This window comes from Typopeltis vanoorti, chromosome 2 (genome assembly GCF_054136105.1).
Source record: "Typopeltis vanoorti isolate ZY-2024b chromosome 2, IOZ_Tvanoo_1.0, whole genome shotgun sequence".
Classification (NCBI taxonomy): Eukaryota; Metazoa; Arthropoda; class Arachnida; order Uropygi; family Thelyphonidae; genus Typopeltis; species Typopeltis vanoorti.
In genome coordinates, this window is record NC_143550.1 from 53,410,843 (window position 1) to 53,423,359 (window position 12,517).

A 12,517-nucleotide genomic window follows, 5' to 3' on the forward strand; every position below is an offset into this window, starting at 1 on the left:
TCACTGCATCAAAATATTCTTACTTTCTCCTTTATGTTCTTATGTAGACATGGCAGTGATTTACAAATTTCAGAGCACATGAAGCATTTCTACATCACATCAACTCCATCTAAAAGAGATTCCTGTTAATGCTAAAAATGGAATTCGATAGTTACCATATTTGTTTAGCCCTGTGGAAATAGCATTTGCATCCATAATACAATGCTGTCTGAAAGCATACTAAGTTTGATTCTAGTTGGTGAGTAGAGGAACTTTTTCTAACCTTTTTTGTACCAGTTCTTAAGTTAGTTGATCTCTGGAATAGGCAAGCCAGGTTTTTTCTCCTGCAAACTCAAGAATATAGACTGCAGAACTCACACTATTTTCAGACAGTAATATAATTACAGGAACCACAAGTGGCAGAACATAACATGGCATTTAAAATTAGTGATAGCCAATCAGAGACAGCTTCTCCAAGACTAACAGTGGAAACTGACTGTCGCTTGAAGGCTGAAGAAGAGTCAATCTCCACTGTTAACCAATCGGAGACAATCTAACTTTTGAATAAGACTAAAATGATCTTGCCTACTCCCTGTCAGGAATAAAAGGCATTAGCAGATTTATTTATTTATATATCATTATAGATCCTTTTTATTATGTCTTCCTATACCCATACTCAGACAATCTGACAGTAATCTGCAGTTCTGTCAACAGAAAGTAAACTAATATAGAAAGACACCAATTGCAAATTCCATTACCATAAAAAAAAGTTGAATAACACTAAAACCTTAGTACATAATGCTCACATCTTTTTTTCCACAGAATGGTCATTACAACAATGAACTAAATTTTGTTAAATTCAAATTATGGTAGACAGTGATGAGTAACTAATGTATAAGCCTATTATATTTCAGAAATAAAAAGTACACTAAATTATTAATTATAAAAACTTTAATTAATGCATTCCTATATTTCAGCAATGTTACATTGCCATCATCAGGGATCAAAAAAACAATGATATATGCACACAGGCACTAACACTGGGCAAATGAGGCTAAAGAAAGGCAACCAAAGTCAGGCCTAAATGGCACCCCCCCCCCAGTGGGCTAAATTGGGTAGTCCTGGCCAATGGGCTGACGATTTGAGGATTAGTGCTTCCCAAATTTGGAGCAGTCTTAAGCACCCAAATTTGTTTATGTTTGGAAAGTTTTTCAGGGCTGAGGCAGATTCAAAGAACAGACTTTCAAATTTGTATTTGCTACGGTGTAATAGAGTGGCCCTCTTCCAGCATATCCTGTTGTGGGTGTCCGAAGAGTGGTTTGCAAGTCCTGAGTGGGTGTATTGGTGGAACCAGATGTAGTCCCCGTGTTCAGAAATTCTATTATTGACTGTCCTGACTATTTGGCCATAGTGAGACAGTTTTCCCAAGACACATGGTAGGTCTAGGGAAAGTGGGTGATATTTGGTGAAACAGAAAAGAGATGCCAATTTTTTTTATGTGGTCTGCAAGTAGTTGTAAGGTTGTATTTCCTTAGGATTTTTGCTAAGTTTTCAGATGCACCCCAGATATGTGGAATGATGATAGATCTTGAGTAATCTCTGCTCTGAAGTGGGGAGAGCGTTGTGGTTACAGTTTTTTTTTTAAATATTTTTTTGGGGAATTGCAGCCATTGACTAAGAAAGTGTTCAGGACATAGTCGAGTTCAGTAGTTATTATTGTTTTCCTTTTTTAAAGTAAACTGGGTCCTGGGGGTGTTGGCCACATGGCCTGGATACACTCCATGATTTTTGAACACATCTGAAGAATCAACACCCTAGGATCCAGTTTACTTTAGAAAAGGAAAACAATAACCGTCTCCCATTCCTAGACACTCTGATTACATGCCAGCCTGATGGATCCCTGGCATTTTCTGTTTACAGACAACCTACACATATGAGTAGATACAATCCCCAGCAGTCACCCTCCTCTCCCAACAATATGGGATTATAAAAACCCTATATAACAGGGTAAAATTAATCAGTTCTGATAAGTGTGTCCTAACTTGACTATATCTGCAACACTTTCTTAGTCAATAGCTACAATCCCCAAAACATATTAAAAACCTGTAACTGCAACATCCCCCCCCCCACCCCTCAGAGCAGATTTACTCAAGATCTGTCATCATTCCAGATATTCCATATATTCATGGAGCTCGGGGAACATCTGAAAACTTGACAAAAAATCCTAAGGAAATACAACCTTACAACCATTTACAGACCACCTAGAAAGCTGGCATCTCTTTTCTGTTACACCAAAGAGCAGTTCACTTTCCCTAGACCTACCATTTGTCTACCTGGTCTCTTGCAGTTGTAAACTTTCCTACTGTCCAATATCAGAATTTCTTAACAAAAAGGACTACATCTGGTTCCACTAATACAACCACTCAGGCCTTGTGGACCATGCTTTGGACACCCACCACATATGCTGGAAGAAGGCCACTATTACACTGCAGAAAATACAAATATGAAAGTCTATTCCCTGAATCTGCCTCAGCCCTGAAAAACTTTACAAACATCAACAAATTTGGATGCATGAGACAGTTCCAAATTTTGGAAGCACTAATCATCAGATCATAAGCTCGATGGCCAAGAACTATCCAATTTAGCCCACTAAGGAGTGCCATTTAGGACTCTATGCCTGACTTTGGTTGCCTTTTTTTCAGCCTCATTTGCCCAGTGTTAGTGCCTGCTTGCACATATCATTGTTCTTTGTGATGTCTGATGATGATGGTAATGTAACATTGCCAAGATATAGGAGAGTATTAATTAAAATTTTTATAATTAATATTTTAGCATATGTTATTTCTGAATTGTTAAATCCACATTTTGTTTAAAGGATTATGACACTCAATCGCCACTTTTTATTACATCCTCAAGATGTTCATTACGTTTCTATTCTCCATGCCCAAGATGCTTCAGAGAATATATTGAGACCACATTCTGAAAAGATACAAGCCTCCTTTTGTCCTGTTTGCAAGTTTTTCTCCTTCCTACATATCTTAAGAAAAACTGGATTTGCTGTCCTATGTGATTACAGTGCACCTAGCTCTTGTGGCTTTTCTTACTTTAAAAAAAAGAGCAGTCATGCACATGAAAGGAAAGAACATCAAGATTTCACTGGATATCTAGAATCTTACAACTGTGATTCTGTTTGGCATGCTATCTTTGCTAGACAAAGTTCATGGAATAAAACAGTGTCCTCCACAAAAGCTATTTAATGTAAAGACTTGATACATTAAGAAATACATTAATTACCTATTCGACTCTAAAGGCATTTTAGGCCCCAACCCATTACCTGTAATGCTACATGAATTCCATAATTCCTTATAGTCAAACAAGTAATGAGTTGGGGCCTAAAATTCCTTCAGTGTAATAATATATTATCTCACTGTTCATTTTGATTTAAACATTCTACATTAAGTCAAAACGAACAGTAAGATAATATATTATTACACTGTAGATGGCCTAGATACTAGGCCTGTATCTAATGAATGTTATGGAAGTTTATCTGTTTCAATTATTTCAGTATATCATTACCTTGTGTACCATTAAGTGCTTGCATTTCTTGAGGTAAGACAGGTATAGTGGTGTTCAAACTATAACACTATTCAATTTCAAAACAATCACTACATGCCTCCAGTGAAAACAGCTACAAAAGGGCAATTAAGAAGAGGTAATATAAAATTCTGATGTGATTAATGAAAGAAAGTGTACAGTTAAAAAAAAAAAAAAAAAAAAAAAATAGAACATAGAAAATTCTTATATAATGGAATTTTTGAAATGAAGATTTTACTTTGGTCCCTACATGCCCAATCAAAAAACCCAGTGAAGAATCACAGAAAAAGAGGTGAGCAATTGATCTTGAAACAAAGTTGCAAGTTTTAAAGCAACATGAAGCTGGTAAACCCATCAGTGTGAATGCACATGACTTCAGATGGTCTCATTCTACGACTATTTTGAAAAATAAGGATAAAATCGTAGAGGCTGTGAAAGGATCTGATTCTATTAAATTGACAATATAAGGGAGCAACAACAAGGTCCTATCGGTGATGGGGAAAAGCTACTTGCATCATGGATAGAGGGCCTGAACCAAAAGCATATACCCCTTAGCACTGAGACCATAACCGTTAAGGCAGTAAGTCTCTTCAACATGTTCAAGGACCTGATTCCGACTACGAATTCAATGCTGCTTCTGGTTGGTTCATGAGAGATTTAAGCACCATTTTGCCCTGCATAATGTGAAAATGTATGGTGAATCTGTAAGTTCTGATGAGAAGGCAGCCAAGGAGTTTGTGGAGAAATTGGGTAAAATTATTACGTAGGAAAATTATTTGCCACAGCAAATATTTAATATGGATGAGACTTCCTTGTCAAAAAAAAAATGCCCTAGCAGACATTCATCCACAAAAAGCTAAAATGTATGCCTGGTTTCAAAGTTCTTAAAGACCGCATTACGATTCTGTTGTGGTGGGGGGTAATGTGGCTGGACATAAACTGAAACCATTTGTGATATGGCACAGTGAGAATCCACAAGCCTTCAAAAACATTAGGAAGCATACTCTTCCAGTTCATTATCGGAGAAATAAGAAGTCATGGATGACTTAAAAATTGTTTGCGGATGCCTTAATCAATTCTTATGAGAGTGAAATGAAAAGCTATTGTGTGAAAGAAAATGTAGAATTTAAAATTTTATTAGTTCTAGATAATGTTCCAGGTCATGTTTCTTCCTCCAAACATTACTTCATTGATCCAACCAATAAATCAGGGAATTCTTGCAATGTTTAAGGCTTATTATCAATGGAGAACTTTTTCACAAGCCATTTCTGCCACTGAAAGAAATTATCAGACTCTCATGCAATTCTGGAAAGCATTCAATATTTATCATGCTACTAAAATTTTTTCTATGGCTTGGGACGAAGTGATTTCTCAATGTATGAGTGGCATATTAAAAAATACATTAAAAAGATGTGTGCATGATTTTGGAAGTTTTGAAAAAATGAAGATCTTTGTAAATTGAGTGAAGAAATAGTGAACCTAGCAAACAATCTGAATTTCGAAGAGAATGATGACGACATAGCTCAACCCATAGAAAGTGCCCCTGAAGAGTTCACCAACAAGGAATTGGTCGAACTGGAGAAACAACGTGTTGCAGAAGAAGAAGAACGAGAAAAGGAAGAGGGAAAAGAGAAGCAAGAAGAGGGAGTTAAATAATTTACAGTGAAGGATCTTGTAGAAATGTTCTCTGCAGTTACCGATGTTCTTAAAATGGCTGAAAACATCGACCCCAATGTTGAACGCAACTTATTAGTAGAAACGAAAGTACACGACTTTGCTTGCTATAACCAAATTTATGATGAAAAGAAGAAGAATAAGAAAGCACATTTGATATTTTCATCAAAAAAACAAAACAAAACAAAAGTTAATCAGAAGAGCTTGCGGCCACCTCATCCTTCACACAGGAAAGGCAATGAAGATGTGATTGTAGAGAAAGATTTGGGTGATTATTCTCCTGTTTTATAGTGGCAGTAACACACAGTAGTTTTATAGGTTTAAAAAAATTAAAGTGACAGTATACTTATTACAGTTAAGTCCCTAACCCCTATAACTCTGTTGATTTAATATATCAACTTAAGTCCTACCGGGTGGAATGGAACCCAGACGTAAGTCGAGGGATGACTGTATAATCCATTCAAGTATTTAACATTATAACAAAAGATTCAAAGGAACTCATCTGGCTTGGCCATATTAATAAATCTAATGGCCTCTCAATGCAAATTATTATTATGTTACACCTCCAGGAAGTCCAAGGGACTCATCAAAGGAGGGCACCTACTCTACAACTCCGCCTCCACCACCCAATCCACCAACTACTACAAACTGCAACTACCATCATCATCCATCTACTCCCACCACCACTTTTATTTTCACACACAATCACAAACATCCATGCCCATGGTGGGATTTGAACCCACAGCCTTTTAACTGGAAAGCAGATATGCTAACCACTCGGCCAACCTGGCTGGCATTCTTGGACTTATTCCAGGAACTCAAAAAAAGAGGAAGACCCAGAATAACTGAACAGACAATCTAAAAAACTGCACTGACACTTTATTTACAGAGTTTAAAACTAATAGTCAGCTAAGACACTGAGATTTCTGTGAGGAATACTTCCTGATATCTGCCCAATATTCCTATTAGACTATGGAAGAATTCTAAGCAAGGACAGAATCTTTTATATACTGTACAATAAAGCATTAAATTATCATGTTCTATTTACCAACTGCTTTAATAACTATTTTCCCAACTCAAAAGAAAAACAGAAAAATTGTCCTTAGCTTTTTAAAGTATATTATAAAATCGCAGAAAAATATTTTTCTTACCTATTGCTGGCACTTAGTTTTTCAACTTCCGTAAATGGGCCTATAGCACTTGTGCGATTATCACCATGTTCTAGCCTTGAAAGAGCATGCTCAGTAAGCATGGAGTGAGACAAACTAATGGGCTGCATATAAGAATGAAATAAAAATTAACAGCTAATAAGACTTTTCTTCAGCGTTGATACTTAACAATATATAGTCGAACTTTGTTATAACGAGCATGTAAACAATGAGATCATGGCTGTAATGAGTAAAAGGCCACAATGATTTTAATTTAATTATAAACTCTATACAACTGCTCACTTTTATGAGTGTCCTACACTGATATATCATACACATTTTGGTAACTATGCAAATATTCTTAATTGCTTGGGTAGTTCTTGGAATACCCAATTCTTGGAAATGACAAAAATGAAACTAGTGCCTTAGTTTTTATGACCTGCATTGGATTATGGGCTGAATTATAACCTAATCTTGTCTATGGGAAGCATCTTCAGTCTACCTCAAAGTCTAGCCTCCAGCCCTACTTCACTTTGCGCAAATGCTGCCATGACTGTAAATCAGTTAAAAATGAATCCTTTCATTGCAAACATGTCTACTAAAAGAAAGCATCTCTCTGTTTGTGAAAAATGTTGATGTGCATAAAAAGTTTTCTTTGTCCTCTTCAACAATATCAAACATTGCAGAAGAATAAAAAAGGTTACATATCAGCATGGGAAAACAATATAAATGAAACATTGCTTCAATAATTCACTACACAAAGAAGTACTGGAGTCTCAATAGATTATCTGACCTTGGATGCTTGAAAAAAAATGTTTAAACAATTTGGACACAACAATTTTGCATGTAACAGTTGGCTGGATTGATTTAAAAATAGATATAATGATGTTAAGTGTAATGTAGTTTATACAAGCATATTCATCAAAATAATATCTAGGCATGTAATTATAATATTTTTTCTCTCTAATACTTTAAAAAAAAATTTTTTTTTATCGAGTTATACATATATGAGAATAAAAAAAACAGGAGGTAGATTTAATTCGTTCACTGATATAGCAAGTAATGGTCATAATGAACTTTTGTCATTCCCCTAGTGCACATTATAACCATTTCGACTGTGTATACACACACAAATTCAACCTTTACTAATATTCAAAGATCTAGAAACCTAAATCATTTTTACTTTCTCTCTCATTCTTAACCATTTTAAACATTAAATAATGCCCGACAGGTTGGCTAGGTGTTTAGCATATCTGTTTTCCAATCAACAGACTGTTGGTTCAAATCCTGCTGTGGGCATGGATTTGGGTAGAAGATGAATTTCATTGCCCAGTGTAAGACCCTCACTCTGCTTACTGGAGGCCTGAAGTGGCTTGAAAAATTTCCATATCTGGCCTCTAGAGTAGGGTTTCCAGACTATCTAAGAAATAACATATAAAATCAATAAAAATTAAAAAAAAATCCTTAGCCAACCTTAGTACAAATGTATTACAGGTTTACAAATAAATCTTTTGTAGGTGAGAGCTACATAACTTCTGCAGCAACAGAAAAACTGTTATGCAAAATGCACAATCTAAGAGATATTTATCTATTAATTTGTTTCATCTATTGGTTCACTCAATTATTCAGCTAAATGGATTTTTCCTGAAATATGGAATTTGGAATAACAACAAAAATTTCAAGCTATCTCAAAATGTCTAGACTCATTATTAGTTGCTTTAGCTTGATAGAAATTAATGAAAGTAGGGATTTAGGATATACACTAAAATCACTAGGAATCAGAGAAATGAGAAAACAGCTATAGCATTCAATGGTAAATTTGAAAAAAATGAATAGAGTTGATTTCAAGTAGCTGCATGCAAATTTCAAAATGGGTAATAGACAAGGGTTTTTTTTTTTTTATGTGAATCCCACTGCTAAAGATTATCTACTTATTGGACATTTAGAACAGGACAAAGGATTGCCTTTTTTTCAAGCCACTTCAGGCCTGCAATAAGCATGGTGGTGGTCTTAACTCTGTGATAAAAATAATCTACTTATGGTCTTATGGAAGGTGCTCTTAGGAAAGAAAGCAATTTTTTTTAAGTGATTAAAGAAACTGGCTAATATAAAAATAAAGCTAGTTTCTACAATAATAATGACACGTAACTGCTAAATTTCTGCTCAGGATATGGACTAGTCATTAATATACATCCAAATGCATAAATTCACAGAGAGGAATACACACACACACAAAGGAAAATCATCAAATTCCTGATATGCACCCTCAAGATATAGAGGATACTATGATGGTACGAGATGAAAAGTTATCATTAATTTTATATCAATAATTTGCTATTATTATAGCAATGTAAAACACTCTCCTGTAATTGTCTTTTTATCACTGATTTTCATGCCAAACGTTTTCATGTAGTCATTCAAATTTAGTTAAGGAATCATGCAGACTCGTACTGGATTTATTTAGGAATATAACATCATCTGAATAAAGTAAAGAGCTGAGATTAATGTCCAATTTTGATGCCAAGTTTACTCTTTCCTTTATAATGTGATTTACGTAGATGACGAATAACAGTGGAGATAACGTGCACTATTGTCTGACACCTGATTTAGCATCAAATCATTTCCTTGTATCCCCTTCAATTCTAACTGCTGACTTACAACTCAAATATAGCCTATGTGCTGCTCAATATATAGCCCTATATTATAAAGTATTGTAGGAATTATCATCAAGGCAATTAATTAGACCATGAGGCTTTAGCATATTATTTTGAGAAATGCATGTTCTCTGATAAGTTAATATGCTTTGCAGTAGGAAACAAAAAAATGTTCCATTAGCCTGAAAGCAGATAATACTACATCTGTTTTAAAAGGCTAAATTTACGAATTAAAAAGAAAAGTACAACAGAAGTGAAAGACTTGGAAATTATTTGCCTAATAGCAGATTGACACTTAATTGCAAAGCAATTTTTTCCAAGTGAAATATGTTTATCTGTTATATGCAATTATTGGGAAAGACTTAGAGCATCACAGGCCAAGATTTACCATGCATTTCTTTTTTTTATGTAATGATATTATATTAATAAATTCATAGCATATATTTTTTGTAATTTTATTTTCTTGAGGAAAAAAAAATTTAAGAAAACATTATTTAGCTGTTACAAAATGCATTATGCAATTTAACTAGACAAAAAAAAACCAAAAAAAACATTTACAGTAACTGCAATATAAGATTTGTGCAACTTGTGACTATAATATTCCATAACTTTGCTATTTCATTTTGCAACAACTTACTGGCCAAGTCCTTGGTAACAGTGACATTCTCTAAGAGAGCTATCCTTCCATTTTTTTGTGATATCACTGATGCAAAAATTAAATGTTTAAAATATGTTTTAACTTTTACATTCAGTGTGTTCTTGATTCCAGAAAGTGCAACTAACTGTAAGCAGGGCCGCTGCAAGATTAGATCGCGCCCTGAGGCAAACAATAAATATCACCCGATGGATTATAAAACAAAAATATAGGAAAATTCCAAGTGCTATTTTGTTTTTATTATAAGAGAAACATTAATGCAAAATAATTACATAATAATATTAATTAAATGTTTGCTCTATGGGGATATCGCACAATAAAACTTTATAAGCTATTCTAAATTTAAATTATAAGCTATGTCTGCCTCTATCGATATAGTTGCTAGACCAAACAATCTTTCTTGGGTCATTGGGTCATTATTCGCAAAAAATTTTTAATCAGTTTAAACTTGGAAAAGCTTCTCCACACTTACTACACTAACAGGAATTGTTAGCGTAGTGACGGCACCTACCGCAATATGGCTGAATGAGCAGCCTTATTATGACGCGCCACGAGGCAAGCTGCCTCTACACTACACCCTATTGATGGTACTGACTGTAAGTTACATGATATGCTTTACAATGAAAGGAATTTATCCAGATAAACATGCACTTATTTATTGCGAAAAGACAGATTCATACTAAATACTACTATATTACATTGTGCATACACTATTTATGTTACTGAGAAAAATCTTTAAGAACCAGTGAACTGAAAATTTCCTGAAAATTATTATTATTATTATTTATTTTTTTTAGAAAACATTTAGTTGTTACAAAATGCATTAAAAAATATGAAGTTTGACTCACGTATGCTAAAGAGCATTATGTGCAAATAATGCATTATGCAATTAACTAGACAAGCAGTTTGTATTTATAGGCTAAATGTACATTTTAGTATATGAAACCAAAGTTTCCTGAAAGAGTAAACCCTGCCATCTCTGTATGAGACTCATTAACTCATCTTTATCTATTTAGAAGGAAATGTTTAAAATTTCAGGAGTAAGGTAATGAAAAGTAACTATGGATTAAAGGCCAGTGATTTTAAGTGATGACTATAATCTAAATGAAGTATGTGAAGTATTGGTGATTACCATCAGGGGGGGGGGGATTCGTGATGTTCATAGGAGAAAGTCTAGAGATAATAATTAAATTTTAGTTATTAAATTTAGGCCAATGAAGAACCTGTCTGATGCCAAAGGAATCTTTATGAGGATAAAGATATAAACTATCTATGGGCCAGAAGGCAAACAAAGATTGAGTATTAAAAAAAAAACAAAATTGGGGAGGAGAGGAAATCCTGATATGTTGGCTGATGCCCTTTATGGGTACAGTGATGGGATTTTGCATGTTCTGTTGAATGTCACAAGATAATCATTCCAAGAGTTCAGGCAAGATGAAGCAGCTATATTTAAATTTGGGGAATGCTATAACAATGTAATTAGATTAAAAACAGTTTCTCAAATTTCTATATGCTCTATAACAGGGAAGCTTTCTGCCATTACACTCAGTGATTCATATCAAAGGCACTGCCTGCCACTCCAGAATGGCTGCAATGCAGAGAATGAATATAGTTATCATGTACATTCAGCTGAATGTTGGCTGCTCTTCCAGTCTGCTTGAAGTATGTTAATTTGCAAACGCAGGGAATATTCTAGACACCAGGATAATCTAGATCAGGGCTGTCCAAAGCACTCCCCGCAGGCTGCATGTGGCCAGTGGTGCGATTTTGTGTTTTGATTTTCACGAGCAAAAAAATAAAATAACAATTTCAATTGAATTAGTTTTAGATATTTTAATTCTATCGCTAATCGATAATCTCAATGTTGATAATTTTATTTGGTGTTTTTACATCACTATATACCCATGTATTTCTCAAATATTAGATGTGTCAAAGAAGTGTTCTTGCTGTTTTGTTCCAAAGTGCAGTCTATATGCTAAACTTTTAGGAATTGAGAAAATGTTTTCTGAAGTATCCTAGATATAAGAAATGGCAACAGAATTTGTTAACTTGGTGGGTTTGGGGAATGGGAAATGTAAAATGGGAAGCCATTGGCTAAAAAGTATCCTTTGTGCGACTGATTTAACAATTTTGGGTAGTATGGTCAGAGAAGATGTTTCTAGCTCTTATGATGTTTATCATGATGTGAGTATTTGAAGAACTAAGAACAAAATTAAAATCTTTGCTCAAAATTTGTTTTGTTATCTGAAAGTGCTCAATTTGACAAGTTGTAGAACAACCTTGTCAGCCAGAATTTGGAGCTTTTTCTTTGCTAAAAGTTTGTTAAATGTTCAGATTAAACTATCGTTGGCAATATATATTTTAAGTTCATTTTCTGTAATATATTATTATTACGCGACACTTCCAGGGAGTCCAAAGACTCATTGAGGGAAGGGGGCCCCCTACTATCCATCAAGTAAAACAAACTGCAACCACATTATCACAACTCCACCAAGGCCATCTTTTTTTTTTTTTTTTAATGTTGGACCCATATACGAGCAGTTGGCTGGTCAACCTATAGTAACATTAGTACTGTATATGGGTGGTGGATTGGGAAAGGAGAAACTTGTTTACATTTGATTTAAAAGCCTGTATGTTATATTCCTTGGGAAATACATCAGGGGGAAGACTGTTCCACAGTACCGCAGTAGCAGGGATGAAGGAGGAGGAAAAGAAACTTGTTCTGTGGGTTTCAAGGTGTACTGTGAAGGGATGTTGGGTGACAGCTGTACGTGTTCCAATGAACTTAGTACAGTGTGGGGGAATTATTGATG

General features: G+C 34.6%; 1 protein-coding gene across 5 annotated transcripts in view; it reads right to left on the reverse strand.

Annotated features, from left to right (window-relative positions):
• Nucleotides 1-12,517, reverse strand: part of Hyccin (PI4KA lipid kinase complex subunit hyccin) — a 335,986-nt gene that overhangs the window by 129,056 nt on the left and 194,413 nt on the right. For all 5 annotated transcript variants that reach the window (XM_090411355.1, XM_090411361.1, XM_090411331.1 and 2 more), the window contains one exon: nt 6,399-6,520. In XM_090411355.1, coding sequence (XP_090267481.1) covers nt 6,399-6,520 — 122 coding nt within the window. The remainder of the gene's footprint in view (nt 1-6,398; nt 6,521-12,517) is intronic.